The 16517-nt window shown below is 47.0% G+C and overlaps 1 protein-coding gene across 1 annotated transcript; it reads right to left on the bottom strand.

Moving 5' to 3' along the window:
• Positions 1-90: 90 nt before the first annotated feature.
• Cav3 (caveolin 3) lies at positions 91-16065 on the bottom strand. The gene is made up of 2 exons (NM_019155.2): positions 15817-16065; positions 91-1196 (listed from the first exon to the last, which is right to left on the bottom strand). The coding sequence occupies exons 1-2, from the start codon at positions 15928-15930 to the stop codon at positions 855-857; spliced, it is 456 nt and encodes a 151-aa protein (NP_062028.1). The 5' UTR covers positions 15931-16065; the 3' UTR covers positions 91-854.
• Positions 16066-16517: the final 452 nt, after the last annotated feature.

Genomic DNA, 16517 nt, shown 5'->3' with positions numbered 1-16517 from the left:
GGTGTGTTTCCGCTCTGGGGTGGGATGGTGTGGCAAGTTCACACTGTTACTTCTCCTTTTACAGCTAACTCAGATACACACACCCTGGGCCTCTGCATTCATGGTGTTTATTACGGCTGGTGGTGCGCACAAGCTGCATGGAAAGGCCCAGTGTGTTTCCCGCTCCGTGTCTGAGCCAGAGCGGGGATTCCTCTGGGGTCTGAAGTTGGGGCCCATTTTCAGCAGTGCCCGGGGATGCTCACCTGCCCTCAGTCCACCTCAGCTGCCTCAGAGACAGCAGAAGTCATTTGGAAACAATTTCCTCATATGGGAAACCCTATTTATGCCCAGCAAACAAGTAGAATCCTGAAGGAAACAAAACTTAGTTCTGGTTTTCAATTTGCAGAGGACCAACTGAAGTTTCTGGGTTTCAGAACTAGAAAAGGACACACAACCACCTTACAGACACAGAGCATAGTGTTCCCTGGTGCAGCCGAAACCCTTTATTGCAGCACCTTCCTCATGCTGGCAGTCACCGCTTGCTCTCCCTAGCATGAGGAGACGGGCTACCCCTCTAGAAGACTGGTGTTGGTTTGTGCTCTTACAGTACATGTGATCGCAAAGCCTTGTGATAGCTGCCTCTTAAGGAACCCTCTGCTCAGGCAGGGTCGCTGGGGATCATGGTAGGCTGAGCAGTTTCCACACTGGGCTGTCTTTTCCTTTTGGCTCCCCTGCACCATGTACTCCCATTTTGAGGTGGAACTGAGGAGAATCTTAAAAGCATGAGCTCGCCAGCAGCCCATGTGGAGCAGAGCCATGGGTGTACACCTGGCCCTATTCCCCCTGCCCAGCCTTCCCCACAGCCCAGCCCGGCTTTAGCCTTCCCTTCGCAGCACCACCTTAATGTTGCTGCAGACCTGGCCCAGTGCGGCAAAGAGCGGGTTGCAGAAGGTGCGGATACACAGTGAGTAGATGTGGCTGATGCACTGGATCTCAATCAGGTAGCTCTTAATGCAGGGCACCACGGCCCAGATGTGGCAGAAGGAGATACAGGCAAACAGGAATCCCCAGAGCAGGGCCAGTGGAACACCCAGCAGTGTAGACAGCAGGCGGTAGCACCAGTACTTGGAGACGGTGAAAGTGGTGTAGCTCACCCTCCACACGCCATCGAAGCTGTAAGTGCCCTCGGGCTCCGCAATCACATCTTCAAAATCCACCTGCAGGAGCCAGAAGGGAAAGATTAACTCACAGCATGCGTGGGCTTTTCTAGTGTTTGCTTGCTTGCCTACCTGCATCGGAAATCCTGGGGGTGAGTCCAGGGACATGGTTTAGCAGCTAAGAGCACTTGTCGCTCTTGCAGAAGACCTGAGTTTGCTTCTTAGCATATACAGAATGGCTACAGCCACCCATAATTCCAGTTCCAAGGAATCTAACATCCTCCTTTGAATTCCAGGGTTACCAGGCATTCACAGAATGAATATATATTTTTGGGAAACAGCACTTGGAAGGCAGAGGTGGTGGATCTCTGTGAGTTCCAGGACAGCCTGGTCTACAATGTAAGTTCCAGGACAGCCTGGTCTACAATGTAAGTTCCAGGACAGCCAGGGCTCTGTTACACTGATAATAAACAAACAAACAAATAAGCAAACACAAAAACAGGAAAAGGGAAGAAACTCTGGTAGTGTCTGTTGAGCTTCTTGATGGTGTCTTGACAGGGTCTAGGACTGTATCCCTAATGAGTGTCCAATATGGACAATAATATTTTCTGCCAGCCCTGCTGACTTGCCATGCACTGTAGCTACAAGGTACTCTGAAGCCTGTTCAGCTTCTTCATTCTATGCATGTGTTAAGAGGACTCCCAGAAGTTGAATAGCTTGTTCAATACTGCAGTGCTAGAGTCACAGTGCCTGCTATAATTTGGATCTGTAATGTTCCTCAAAGGCCCACATGTTAAAGGCTTGGTTCCCAAACCAGTACTACTGGGAGATGGTGAGATCTTTGAGGGGTGGGATTTAGAGGGAAGAAGCTAGGGCATTTGAAATGTGCTCTGGAGGGGGATGCTGAGAAGCCTGGTCTCCCCCATCCTTTGTGCTCCCTGGCCATCAGGAACAGTTTGGCTCTACCATGTGGTCCTATTACACTGTTCTTGTCTTACCAAAGGACTGAGAGCAACCATACACCTCCACACCTGTGAGGTACAAGAAATGTTTTTTTCTTTATACATTGCTTATTTCAGGTGTTTGTTGTAGAGGTGGAGAGATGACACTGCTAGTGTCCTGGCTAATTGTTAACTTGACACAAGCTTGAGTCATTTGGGAAGAGGGAAGAGAGGTCCCAGCCCCTTGACGTGGTGCTATCCCTGGGCAGGTGGTGTAGGGGTGTACATGAAAGCAGACCAAGCAAGCCAGTAAGTAGTGTTCCTCATGGTCTCTGCTTCAGTTCCTGCCTCTAGGTTCCTGTCTTGCTTGAGTTCCTGTCCTGACTTCCATTGGTGGTGAAATATACTTGATCCTTGTAAGCTGAAATAAACCCTTTCCCCCACAAGTTGCTTTGTCCATGGTGTTTTATTACAATAAAAACCCCAACTAAGACATACACATTCTATTAATCTTTTGATCCTAATGAAGTTGGACAGCCAGGTGCTAGGGTGAGGATTGGTTGGTTGGTAGAGCATTGGTCTAGCATACACAAAGCCCTAGCTTCAATCTTTAGTGGCATACAAAGTAGGAATGGTGGCATACGCCTGTAATTCCAGAACTTGAGAGGTGGAGGCAAGAGGACCAGGAGTTCAAGGTTGCCCTCAAGTATATAGAGTGTTAAAGAACATTGGGTTATACAAGCCCCTGTCACTAAATAAAACCAAAAGCAAAACAAAACAGGAAACCAAAAAGAAGTTGGATGGTTATATTTATCCTGCAGAGATTTATGGGTCACTTACGTCATGACCTTTGGTCCTCATGAAGCTTATGTATATGTAGACAACTTCATTACAGCAACAAGTGCTGCTGTAATGTTGGGGATGGGGGATTTAACTCTGACTTCGGGGCTAGGAAATTCCTGGGGGAAGCTGGTGTCTGAAGGCTACCAGGCGGGTGGAGGACTTGCAGGTTGGGAAAGAGGCCCTGGGCTGAAGAAACAGAAACTGCCGGAAGGCAGTGGGCTATGTACATTGTGACCTGCAGGAGATGCAGGTGCTTTCCCAAGGGCAGATGTAAGCAAGGATGGTGTGACACTGGACAGGGGATGCAGGAGACTTCGATACTGTGGGCCTCTCTAAAGTGGTGGGGGTGCTCAGCTGCATCCGGGTTTTGAGTAGCTTGTTTAGTCATTGCAGCTGGGAAGTGGGAGCTCTTGGGGGTGAGAATGGATGCAGGGGCTACTGAGAACTTGGTGACACCTACTTTGGGGTAGTAACTGTGAGTTGGAAAGATGCACGGGCCTGTTGCTACCTATACCCCAACCCAGAACTGGTATCTTTGCCTCTAGTTTATTGGAGCAAAAATAGAGAGTTTCTATGTCTTCAGGGATCTCCCAAAGCTTAGAATCCTAGGTTTTAGGCTGGAGGGCCCTTTCAACCTAAGCTGGGAGGAACCCTGTCTATTGAAAGGTTCTAGGGGCTGGGGATTTAGCTCAGTGGTAGAGCGCTTACCTAGGAAGCGCAAGGCCCTGGGTTCGGTCCCCAGCTCCGAAAAAAAAAAAAAAAAAGAACCGAAAGGTTCTGGCCTTAGAGGCCTTCCCAACCTCCATGGTAGTCAAGACCCTTCCTTAGAATGTTTCCTGGGGTAGCTTGTAGGGAGACCCTCGTGGTGGTCTCAGAAACTCTGCCAGCAAAGAGAGTCTTTTGGAAAGAGTCTTGCTTCTCTATCTTTGTCCCATCTTGCCCCTTTCCACTGCCTTCCCTGCCCAACATGTCCTGATCCTGCCTCCTCTTCATGCAACAGTCCTGAGTAATCAAGAGTTTCCTGATGACAGGCTTCCCATTCCTCCTCACAATACTGGGGAACATGAGGGCTCAGAGGAAGGAGCTCTAGCCTGGTCCAGGACCAGGCTCAATCTAGGCATCCTGACAACTCCACTGGCTTCTTGCTATCCTAACTGGGGTCAGATCCCAAGGTATATGCTGGCTATGCTGCATCCCTTAGGGAGGGCGAGGACTCACAGTGAGATCTAGCCCTTGGCAGGCAGAACAACCTATTCCAAGAAAGAGTCATAGTTCTTTTTCCTTACACTCACCCAGATCTTAGGGTCATTAATCACTGTAGCCCAGATTGCCCCTTTATTCCAGCAACTTCCTTTATTCTACGTAATTTCCCTGTTTGTGTCTGGTTCTAAAGTCACTGCTGTGCTTTGGATCCGGAGTAGCTGCCAAGGCTGTATAACCCCAGCAAGTTACTATGTTTTTCTGGGTTGCATTTTTCTTGTCCTGTTTTGTAGGAGTTGTCAGAGGATTAAATGAATTGAGACATGCAAATACTCAGGACCCTTAATGGCAGGGTTAGGAATGACTAGCTGCTGCTAGAGTTTGAATCTGAAATGTCATCTAAAGGAACAAGTGTTAAAGCCTTGGTCTCTAGGGAGGCACACCTGGGAGACCAAAGAACCTTTTTTGTTGGCATCTAGTGGAAAATTGTTAGACCATAGGTGTCCTTCAAGAGAACTTCCCTGTTGTGAGGCGAACAGCTTGCTTCAACATGTGTTTTCAGCCACAATGAACTGTCTCATCATAGATCAAAGCAGCAGGGCCCTCTCTCATGGACTGAGACTTCCAAAACTGTGAGCCCAAACCAACCTGCACTATTCATAAGTTGGATGTCTTGGGTACTTGATACACAGAAACTGACTGAAGAGCTGTTGCTGGAGGGGGAGGCTTTAGTAGAGTGTGTTCCTCAATAGAGAGCTAGCCATGTCTGTAATCCAAGGAGGCTGAGACAGGAAAATTGCTCTAAGTTTGATGGAAGCCAGGTCAGTCTGTCTATAGTATGAGATCCTGTCTCAAATATGCAAATATACAAATGAACAAACAAGCAAACCACCAACCAAGAACAAAAACCTAGAGTCCAAAGGTGAGCTTAAATGTCACTGCAGCTGTTGACCAGATGGGTGGGTTTGGCATGTCTTTTAACCTCAGTGACCCTTTAACATTGTTCCCTTTTAAACTGGAATTTATCAGCCACAGAGGTTAGGTATAGTGTAAGGGACTAGGGGAGGGGGAAAGGAAGGAGTTTCCAAGGAAGAGAAAATCGAATATAGTAATGGACTGGTGATGGGAGGGGACTGGAATGGGAAGACTAATGAGGGAATCATTAATCTTATTAGAGATAAGGAGGGAAAAGGGTTAAGGGAGGAAATATGGGGAGGATTAGCTAAAACTAAAGAGCCATTTGAAGGGTCATATGGAAACCTACTACAACAGAAGTGTATTAAAATATGTACATATATGAAAGAAATCTAAATGGAGTTATCAAATAATGGGGGAGACAAATCCTAAACTAGACATCTCTTGTCACCAAATGAAACATCCAATGCCAAGAATGGGTTACATCCAATTGGTCAAAGGGGGGAAATGCCAAAACAACTTAGTCCATTGCCAAGACTATTGGTCGTGCTACACAAACTGATGGTAAAGCCCTGTTGCTGAAGACAACAACTGTACAACTCATTGAGCATGAGGAAGTCCAGCTGCTGCCTACCTAGAGCCCTCACCACTACTGAGTGGTTCACGACACTGGAAGGCACTGTGCATGCTACCAGAGGAGAAAGGTAAACACCAGTCCAACGACAGACTCTTTGATCTACCGTGGTGACCTGCCTGCACAGTATGCTGATGCGATAGTGGCATAGAAGCTGTGGGTGCAACCAACTACTATCTGATTGGATTGAAGGCTCACTCCACGAAGTGGAGTTCATCTCTCCCACTGCTCTGGGGGCCAAAACCTGAGGCCAGGGAGAAAACAACACTACTGTTCTGCTAATTTAGTAATGAATTAACTCCTAACAACATTCTGCTATACTGATTGACCGGCATTTTTGCTCAGCCATCATCAGAGCAACTTTTTCCTGCAGCAGATGGGAAGAAACACAGAGACACACAACTCAAAAAATGTCTAGAGTGAGAGACGTTGGAGCACTAAGTCTTAAATGGAATCTCATTGTCAAATCCCTTCTCTCAGGGCTTAGAGGACTTTGCAGAAGAGAAGGAAAGATTGTAAGAGCCAGAGGGGACGGAAGACACCAAGGAAACAAGGGCTTCTAGATGCAATAGGACTGAGGCACATAGGAACTCACAGAGGCTTGGCGGCATGCACAGGGCCTACAGGGTTTAAGCCAGATGGGGTCCCAGTTCTGAGAGAGAAGTAGACACAGGCCCCATCGCTAACCCAGAAGCTATCTCCAACTGACAGCCACTGGCAAAGGAAAAATTAGTTGTTTCCAAAACAGTTTCAGGAGATATTTAAATCATGTGTAAGGACAGGTCCCATGCCCAGCAGTAGAGCAGCAATAGTACTCCTGAAGGATTTTTGTTTATTATTTTTTTTACATTACTTATAGTGCTGGATTGTTGTGTTTACTTCGACACAAGCTAAAGTTATCTGAGGAAAAGGAACCTCAATTTAGAATATGCCTATATAAGATTGGGTTGTAGGCATACCTGTAAGGTGTTTTCTTAACTAGTAATTGATGGGGGAGGGCCCAACACAATGTAGGTGGTGCCATTCTTGGGCTCATGGTCCTGGGTTCTATAAGAAAGTGGCTGAGAAACCAGGAGGAGCAAGCCAGTAAGCAGCACTTCTCAGTGTCTTCTGCATCAGCTCCTGCCCCCAGATTCTGGCCTTGCTTGAGTTCCTGTCCTGACTTCCTTTGATGATGACCAGTGATGTGCAAGTATAAGCCAAATAAACCTTTTCCTTGCTTTTTGGTCATGGTATTTCATTGCAGCAACAAAACTAAGACACTTAGATATTGTGGTCTCCTATCTTATGTTCTTATGGGATTCTTGTGTGCACAAGTGCACATGTTTGTTTTTATATATGCTGTGTGTGTGTGTGTGTGTGTGTGTGTGTGTGTTGTGTGTGTGTGCGTGTTGCCCCATTCTACTGTTTTTGGTGCTTGTTTATTTTCCAATAGTGGTGGTGGGGGAGTAGGAAGGATCAGGGAGGAGTTGGGAAAGGGAAAACTGTGATTAAAACATATTGTTTGAAAAAAATCTATTTTCAAATAAAAAAGAAAATGAATGTTAGAAAAAAAGGAGTTAGAATATTTTTATTGGTATAAAGAGCAGAGATAATTTTTCTTCTATTTACTCATGATCCATGTATGTCTCACTACTTACTTATCTACCCATACATCATCTATTCATCTCCTTTTTCTTTCATTTACTTACCCATCTATCCAGTCATGTATTCTTCTAACAATGTATTACTCATCCACTTGTCTAACCATTTATTTACATGCCCATCCATTCCCTCTTCTGCCTATTTATCTATAGATCCATTTATTCATTTCCAGCCACATATTACTTACTCTATTTTCATCTAACATCTATCCATCCATCTATCTATCTATCTATCTATCTATCTATCTATCTATCTATCTATCTACCTACCTACCTACCTACCTACCTATCTTTCTATCTAATCTATCATCCATCTACATGTCATCATCTTTTTATCTAACTACCCATTTTACCATCCATTCTCCAATCTTCTACCCACAAACCCATCTACCCACTCCTCTACCTCTTATCTATTCATTCATTTTCCTGTCTGTTTGTCTATCTATATACTCACTTCTCTATCCTCCCCTCTTCTATTCTACCCATTATTCATATGTTCATCCACAAACAAATACTGAGCACCCAGTGCTCAGTACTCAATACCTGCCCCATGCTAGGTGCTCACTAATGACAAGTACTTGTTCAAATGCTCTTAAATTCCTATGAGCTATGACTTGGAAGTTCTGATAACATTGCAGATCATGAATAGAAGAGCTCTCCAGCTGACCTCATCATACTGTGTGGACCTCTCATTGACAGCTGATAATGGATTGAACTCTATCTTTTCTTTTCTGCTTATGAAGCTTGTCCCTTCCATGAGGAGTTCTCTGTTGTTTTTTTAAATTACCATTTCTTCTCAGAAACTATTAGCACCCACACTTGTGCTGTTTCCTGGGATCATCTTTGAGAGCTGAATGTGTGACAACTGGTTTCTGTTCTTTGAAGCAGCAATATGCTTGTTGGAGGTCTGTGCTGTGCTAGGAGGAGGCAGCCTGATCACAAATTCTGGCTTGGAGAGCCATTCATAAAAGCCGTCCAGCCCATAAGAGTCACTCAGCAGATCTAGGTGGCCATGCAGTGCATCAAGCACACTGTGAATTCATTTCCTTTACAGCAGTGGGTGGGAGAAGGATTTTTCTTGGAGTGTTGGTGCTGAGAAAGCCTCAGAACCACTTATGTAGCTGGAGGGTGGGGAGGGAAGATGGTACTCTTTCAGCCCATGTCTTCTCTGACATAGTTATTTTTGGAGCAACAAGAAAGCCAGTTGTTTAATTGGCACAGGTCTGCACAGTCCCTGCAGTCACTGAGAGGGTTGGCAAGATGCAGGACCACTGGGTGGCCTAAGAATGAGGGAAGAGGATAACACCTACCCTTGCACCAAAAGTCTGGCTCTACCCAGAATTCCACACAACTCAGTCCTTGGTCATCCAGGGTTGGGATAACTCAGATAAGGTATTTAGGAGCATGGGCAATAGTGCTAGGCTTCCAGCATCCACTTGGATGATGAGTTACTGAGTGATTCAAGGTGCTATGCTTTTCCTCTAGTTATTTTTTGTGTTGAACCCAACAAAGAGAGGATGGAGACATGGTTCTCAGCATAGTTTCCATTTTGGAGCGTGAAGACAGGAGCAAGAAGCTTAGCATGGCTGGGTCCTGGTTTCCTGGCCTGCTGTCTTGGTATGTAAGGGGTGGACCATTCAGTCTCGGAAGGTCGGTACAGAAGCTGAGCTGGTGTTAGAAATGGTCATAGACGTTCTATGCAGTCGTTTTTGACTACTGAATAATAATATGAAGGGGGATTTATACTATACACTCTCTTTTCATTTCTCTGATAATTTTTACTATGCCTTACAAAAAGTATTGCTGTACATCAGATTGGGATAATCGCGGTCAGACTGACCATTGCCCACATAGTCTGAAAAGCACTGATGTATAAAATTGCAAATTAAAATGAGATGATAGCTGCAAAGACAGTTTAACAAGATGGATGAGATCTGTTTCTTTTGTTAGAAATGATAGTAGCAGATTTCTGGATGATCAGGGTGACCATGGTAACACACATAATGCATCTGGGCCCTGTAGCTCATCTCTGCCTATGCATTGTATACTAGTCATTTCATAAAGTATATAGAAGCCAAGCAGAATGAAATTCAAGCCAGGCAGACAGCAAAACTTGTGCTCCAATCTCCTCTGCATGCTTTCTCGCCCAGCACTGCTTCAGGGAAGGACCTGAATGAGGTGGTAAAGGAAGGGAGAAAAGACAAAGAGAGCTAGACATAGAAAGCTGGGATCAGGTGCTCTGAGCTCTCTGAGGGAGAAAACACAGTACCCCAGAAGCTCAGCATGTTTATTACACAGAGTGAACAGAGAGGTGGGGTTGTGGCATACAGTTAAACAAGGAGGCAGGGTTTATTGTAGAGAGTTAGATCAAGGAGGCAGATTTAGCTTATCTTTGTAGAAGCAGTCTCTGTGGGTGAGCAGTCTTCAGGCTGGAAACATCCAGGGAAGAAAGCTATGTGGACATTTTCTGCACACGTTTATCAACCACTACATACAGACCAGAAGGGAAGGTTTTGCCATTTACCTCTGACCCCTAACCCATGGGGAGAAGACTTTGCCATTACCCCATGGGCTTGAGCCTATGTCAACAATCACTCAGGACTTCAATCCAGGCTCTATCCACTCCCTGTCGTCAGGTATGCTGGCAGCAGCTGAATCTCAAGGGAGGTAACCAGGTATTACCCGTAGTTTGGACTGAAAGCATCCTATAAGGCTACCTGGAGAACCCTTGCTGGAGCACAAAGGGACTTGCATTTGTGTAAAGGACCAGGGAAGAAGTCACAACGACCATAGGAAGTGAGACTGGAACCTACTAGCAGAGCCCCACTGTCTTCCCAGTGCAGTTTGGCACTTAGCCTCTTGCTGGCTTCTTCCTGGCATCTCTCTTGCCCTCTCAGCTAGTGCCTTTGGTGAAGTCGGCTCTAGTGGGGAGAGATGGAAATGCTTTGGCTGTAGTCTGAGATGGTGTACTAGCTTTTGGCTGCTGGCTAGCAAGTCTCCCCAAATAACCTTCAGTGAGTCACACCTCTTTGTATCTACAGCCGTGGGTTGTCTTGTCCCATTTCAAGTCTGAGGTTGCCAGTGACTCATTTTAACCACCAGAATGTGACAGAGAAAGCTGTGGGACATCTGTAGACTAAGCACCAGGAAGTCCTGGCACCTTCTGCTTTGGGGACTCCTGGTAGAGTCACTGGTTTTTGAAATGTACTCTTATACCTTGCTCTAGAGTGGTACTAAATGTGTGTTACAACCTGCTCTTCTAGAAACAGTCCTGAAACTTAGAGATGGAAGTTTAGCCCTCCCAGCATCCACACCAAGTCCTGTCCTCTGTCTCTACCTGTGTCCTAGAATAGCAAAGAACCTCCTTCAATGTTCTAGCTCAGAAGAGTCCCCACGTGATGTCAGCCCTAGGCTACCATCTGACTGAAGCTGCAGGGGATGTCCCCAGAGAGAGTAGAGCCACCCAGCCAGTTCCACAAAGCCACAGAACTTCTGGGGATTGACTGCATGGCAGCTGATTACTGATAAAAGTGTCACTGGGGAAGGCACCCTGGATTCCTGGTTCATTTCCTAGAGGCTGCAGGACATTTTTTGCTGATGTTCAAAACTGAAGGACAAGACATTCTCTACCTTGGTTGCATAAAGACTTTTTATGATGACAGAACACAAGGAACCACATTTTAGCAAGCTACCCCTTCCCAAGGAGAGCACACTTTAAAAGGTGTAGACAAACAGTATCACCAGATGAGAACACCTTTGTATAAATTCCATGTATCCCTGTGTGTATTCATATATATGTATGCATGCATGTGCCCACATGCATATGTGTGCACATATGTATGCATGTAGGCGAGAGGCCAACACTGAATCTTCTCCCCAATTACTTCTAAAACTGTCACTCACCAAGCCCAGAACTCATCTATTCAGCTAGCCTGGTCAGCCTGCAAGGCTCAGGGACATTTTGTCTCCCATAGTCCCAGTATTGAAGTTATAGCACACACCAGCCCTGCCTGGGTTTTTTATGTGAGTTCTGGGGGAGCTAAACTCAGGTCCTTATGCTGTGCAGCAAACACTCTTCTGACTGAGCTATCGCCCCAGGGTCCATGTAGCCATTTTGAGAAGAAGTTTACAGAGGGCAAGACACTTATAGAAAGGAGCTGCCAATAAGAATGAACTACTATCTGTTCTTCATTCTCTGCTTGGTCTTTCTGCATTCTCACCCGTACATTTTCTTTTGGGTACTCTGTGCTGTCCTCAATGGGTAGTTCATTATTCTCCAGAACCCAGAGTAGCAAAGAGGTTTTATTTGTGGTACCAACTCTGACTAGCTGATGGGTCTTGGAAGTACTCTTCCTGGAAGAGTACTGTGATCCATTAGTAATGCCTGCTGTGTACACAGGAAGGGGTGACAGTGGCACCGGCCACTCACATTTACCAACTCCATCCAGTATTCTTCCTAGAACTGTGAAAATATTCCATATAGCTGCTCATTCCACTTCCTGTTTTTAGAATGCCTGGTCAATTTTTTCTCATTTAAAAACGTGTGCCTTGGTTGTCATTTTGCCAGGAAGATGGCTCTTGATTTTTCCAGGCACAAGTCTCTTTCCTCCCCTGCTGTTCCAGGACACTTCCTCTAGCTTATGGCATTTGGCACCTTCCCCTGTCCCCAGCTCCTTATTCTAGTCTCATCTGCAAGGCTTGGATTCTTCCCAGGAAGAAGCATTGGGTCAGTTTTATTATTGTACAGCAGTGTGTCACAGCTCCACCAAAGCTGGAAGCGGGACTTTGTAGGTGGACTGCTGGCTGCTCTCAGTGCTTCTTGGCCTTAGTGACAAGCAGAAAGTGCCATCAGAAGATGGAGGGTGTTTTGTGGCAGGTGTGAATTGGAAGTGGGGTGGAGAATCCATGAACTGAGAAGTGTTCAGGCTGAAAGTTGCTTCAGGAGCAAGTGCCCACGTGTGAGCTAGTGAGGGGGGGGGACTTGGAGTCAGCTGTGAGCCTTCTCAGAAATGACTCCAGGGACTGGGGTAGGCTGGGGTTTCTAGGCACGTCTGGGGGAGGCTGCTAGACTATCTACAATCAGAGTCATCAGGAGTTGCCCTTGCCTGGGGCCTGTGTACAAGTGAGCTTAGTCCCAAAGCCTTGTATGCAGTGTGCACACAGCAATCCCACAATCCTCTAGGCAGCATGGTGCCTGGTATGCAGCTGGTTCTCGGTAGCATGTCGGGGTCCACACTGGTGGCAGGGTTGGGTGAGGAAGGAAATGAGGTACCCTCTTCACAGTTCCTCAGTGCTCATCTCTCAAGACTTACATTCAGCCAGGTGCCTGGCCCAAGTGTCAGAGCCGAGTCTGGTAGGTATATGGGCTTCATTTTCACTGTGACTCATACTTTCCAGCCTGGGTTCAAGGTTAGCACCAATAGGAAGTACTTTCCTATGCTAGTGTTCCCCACGTGGCTCTGTCTCCCTTCTCTCTTGTGTCTTACTGCATGAAATCTGCATCTGACTACAGTGAAGGCTATATCCTTCTTCCGCACTCTGCTTCTTTCTATACCAGAGACTCCTGCTCACAGAGGGAAAAGGATTTTTCAAGACAGTCAGCAAGCTTTTGTCCTAGCTGGGGACCTCAGCCGGTGCTTCCTGGATTCTGTCTTTGCTGTTGGTCCTATCCCATGAGGACCCTGCTGACATGTGAGAACACCCTGGCAAAGCTACTCAGACTGCTGCTGTGGCTTCTGTGCCTTCTCCTTGACCTCTATCTTATCTCTGTCCCTCACCTGCCACCCATCCTTCTGTCTTGTTTCTTTCCTGGTGATGGTGATGACAGAAACCCAGGCAGTAGAAGGCTGTCCGGTTCTGACAGCCTGCCCCACCCCCAGCCAGTCAGCTCTCTGAAACTGTGTGGCATTTATCTCCCCATATCATCCCTCTTCTGTGTTTCTAAATGTTTCATTTCTGGCTCATTAAAAATGAAGGGAAGAAAATGCCAGACAACTTCCAAAGGCAGAAAATGGCCAAACAATGCCAGTTAATTTCCTCTGAGCAAAATTAATTGTGCACCTTTTAGTTAGTCTTCGGGAGATATTGGTATGGGGATCGGGACTGCCAGAGAGGACGCTTCTCTGTCTCAGAGAAGTGACAGAGAGCTGGGAACCTATACTGATGTCACTGCCTCTTTCTTTGGGTCTGGCTCTCTCTCAGCTCAGTAGAACCCTATCAATTCCCTCTGCACTTGGTAGCCATCACAGCATCCCCAAGAAGTTGTGTTGTTCTGCGCTTCTTATCCCAGCCCTGTTGCCCACCAAGGACTCCAGAAGGCTCAGTTTTCCTGTCTTCTGGACTTGAGGCTGCTTGAGGGCTCTGCTCAGCCCCAGGCATCCACATACTTCCTGGGAATGGAGACTGTGTTGTAAACCTTCAGCTCACACATGGCATTTCTGCTGCCTAGAGTTGTCTTGGGCTTATGTGCCTGCTGGAGGTAAATGACACTCATGCATTGTCACAGGAGGAAGTAAGGTTCAGAAGCTTAGGTGATATATCCAGTGTCTTTGTTTTTGGGAGGCGTCTGGAGTTGAAACCAGACAGTTCAGCTGGACTCTATGGAAACCATGACTGCTGCAGGTCCCTAGGAACTTTGAATTGGGAAATTTTGCTTTGTATCCCATGGAGTTCTATCTCCACCATTAGTGACCTATGTCAACATACAATGGTGTGAGTTAGGTCAGACCTGGTGAAGGGGTACAGAGGTGTGGAGCAGTTGGCTACCTGGAGGAGTCAGGGAAGGCTTTCTGGAGGGGGTGACATTGGATGGTAGCCTTGAAGTCTGAGTTGGGTAAGAGAGAAGACAACCATTTCTTCTCAAGGTACAGTGGTATGGTCTGCGGGGCTGGCACTGGGAGTCACCGGGCAGAGCAAACAGCTGACACCAGCTTATGTTGGTGTGGACAGGCACACAGAAGGCTGAGAAGGCACAAAGGAGCAGTCTTGAAGGATGGCAGCTCTGGCTGTGCCTTTGTTTGGACTCTTGTGTTGCTAAAATCTATGGCTCATGTGACCCCCACATCTCTTAAATTCTGGGTCAAAATAATCACAGTGTGAAAAGAGAGATGAGGCTCCACTGCTGGAAAACTTAAGAACGGCCAGCACAATTTGAGCATATGAATCAGTTTTCAATGTTAAATTTTATGAACCAAATATGGAACCCTGTATTTCTGAGGAAAACCTGGAGTCCACACAGAGGTGTGTCCTCAGTATAAGACGTACAAGGTTCTAAGCTTTGGTGTTGACATGCTACAATCCTGGATATATAATTAAGTAAAAACATAAAAATTGAGTTATAATTGAGTTATTTTAAAAAATTAGTGTGTGTGTGTGTGTGTGTGTGTGTGTGTACATGTATGTGCAATGGTACATGTGTGGAAACCAGAGACCTTATGGGAATCTGCTGTCTCTTTCTACCACATAGGTTCTGGGGTAGAACTCAGGTCATTAGATTTGGCAGTGGGCATCATTTCCCATTGAGCCATCTTATTGGCCTCAAATTTCAGCCATTGGATTCTTTTTTTTAAAGTAACTGCTAGACAAATTTAAATTTCATAGCAGGTGGGTACTTTGGTCATCTCTGTACTGTCTAGTGTTTCTTTCAACCCAGCGTGACTCTAGTCAAATCCTATGAAACTACACAGGTAACACCAAGCCACGGTGGCTGTCATGCTGAGACATAGTCCCTACAATCCTACACAGAGCACAGCAGCCGGAACGAGTGACTGCGGGACTGTAGACAGTTTCACAATTTGTGCATAGGGTGACGGCACAAGGGGTACACTGCATCTGTAGTTCTATAGACAGCTTTGGCCTGTGAGCCCAGTCCTCTTAGCCTGGATGCCCAGCCACTCTGGGGACTCTGAGGCAGGTGGCTGGGACTTTGCTCTGAGGGGGATTCTAGTATTTAGACAGAGATCAAGTCGTGGGGACACAAGGCAACATAAGTGTTCCTTTCCGGGTGCCTGCTGAGAGGCCTTTGCCTGATCCTGGTCACTAGGCCTGAGATGAAGCAGGGAGCTAGAGAGGCAGGGAACCGGAAGGATGGCCTATAGGGCCCATTGTGCCACAGAGACAAATACCACGCACTGTTGCAGGGTGGCCAGTGTCTTTTGGAGGGGCCACTGATGAAGCTGGCCTCAGATTAACCCCAAGCCCACTTTGGAGACAACCTAAGTGCTGCTGGCACAGCAAAGCAACCGACTTGGCCCAGGTTCTGAATCTTCCCAGTGATTCCTCTGGGGCCTGGGGCCGGAGCCAAGGGCAGGCCCTTGGAGCTACTAGCAAGAAGGCATTTTTGACATCTTCCCCCTTAGCACCATGATGCAGGTGCAGGCCTTGCTAAGGCCTGTATAATTTTGCCTATTTGCTGGGATTTGAAGAAGACAGCATCCAGGAGACTCTGAGGAGGCTGACCTCAAGTGTTGGAGGACCATGATGCCCCGCTTGGGCACCGAGCCTACCTTCACAATGTCCTCATTGATGTTCTTGGGGTCTCTGTTCACCAAGTCTATCTCCTTGCAGTGAATGTCCTTGATGATCCGTGCCTCCAGATCTGTGTGCTCTTCGGTCATCATTGTGAGGCTGGGGCACCTTCGGGAGGAGATCAGAATCTTGTGGCTGGTATTGTTGACAGTCCTGGGGCAGAAAGACCAAGCTTAGGGTCTCCAGACTGGTGCCCCTGCCGGCTAAATAGGCCCCACCCAGCATGCCGGCTGACAGCTGTCCTGCATAACTTCAGCCGGCCTCTAGTTAAAGCTGTTGGTGGCACGCCTCCAAGCTAAAATTAAGACTGGATGGCAGAGCGCTCCTTAAAGGGGGCTGGCTGTGCAGGCCATTGGCCTCACGCGAGAGGAGACCTGGCATTCCCTGCCAGCCTCCAGGGCCTGGCCTTCCCGGTACTCTGTGGAGGCGGGCTGAGCAAACCCCTTGGAGTCCCTGGAATTTGCCACTCAATACTCAGGCTCCTCCCAGGAGCAGCTGCCCAAGAAGGGAGGTGGGCTCAGTCCCAGCTCTGCCTCTTGCTAGCTGCTGAGTGACCTTGGCACATGTCCCTTCTCTGTGCCACCATGACCCTATCTGTGACTGGGGATAATATAAGGACCAGAAAATTACCATTAAGACTCCTCCCACTCTGAGGATAGGAGACTGGCCTTCTGGGGGA

This window comes from Rattus norvegicus, chromosome 4 (genome assembly GCF_036323735.1).
Source record: "Rattus norvegicus strain BN/NHsdMcwi chromosome 4, GRCr8, whole genome shotgun sequence".
Classification (NCBI taxonomy): Eukaryota; Metazoa; Chordata; class Mammalia; order Rodentia; family Muridae; genus Rattus; species Rattus norvegicus.
This window is presented reverse-complemented; position numbering and strand designations above follow the sequence as displayed.

Coding starts and splice junctions, on each gene's coding strand:
- Cav3 (NM_019155.2), bottom strand. CDS start 15,930: ATGATGACCGAAGAGCACACAGATCTGGAGGCACGGATCATCAAGGAC. Junction 1,197..15,816: donor TCAATGAGGACATTGTGAAG/GTAGGCTCGGTG, acceptor TGGCTCCTGCAG/GTGGATTTTGAAGATGTGAT.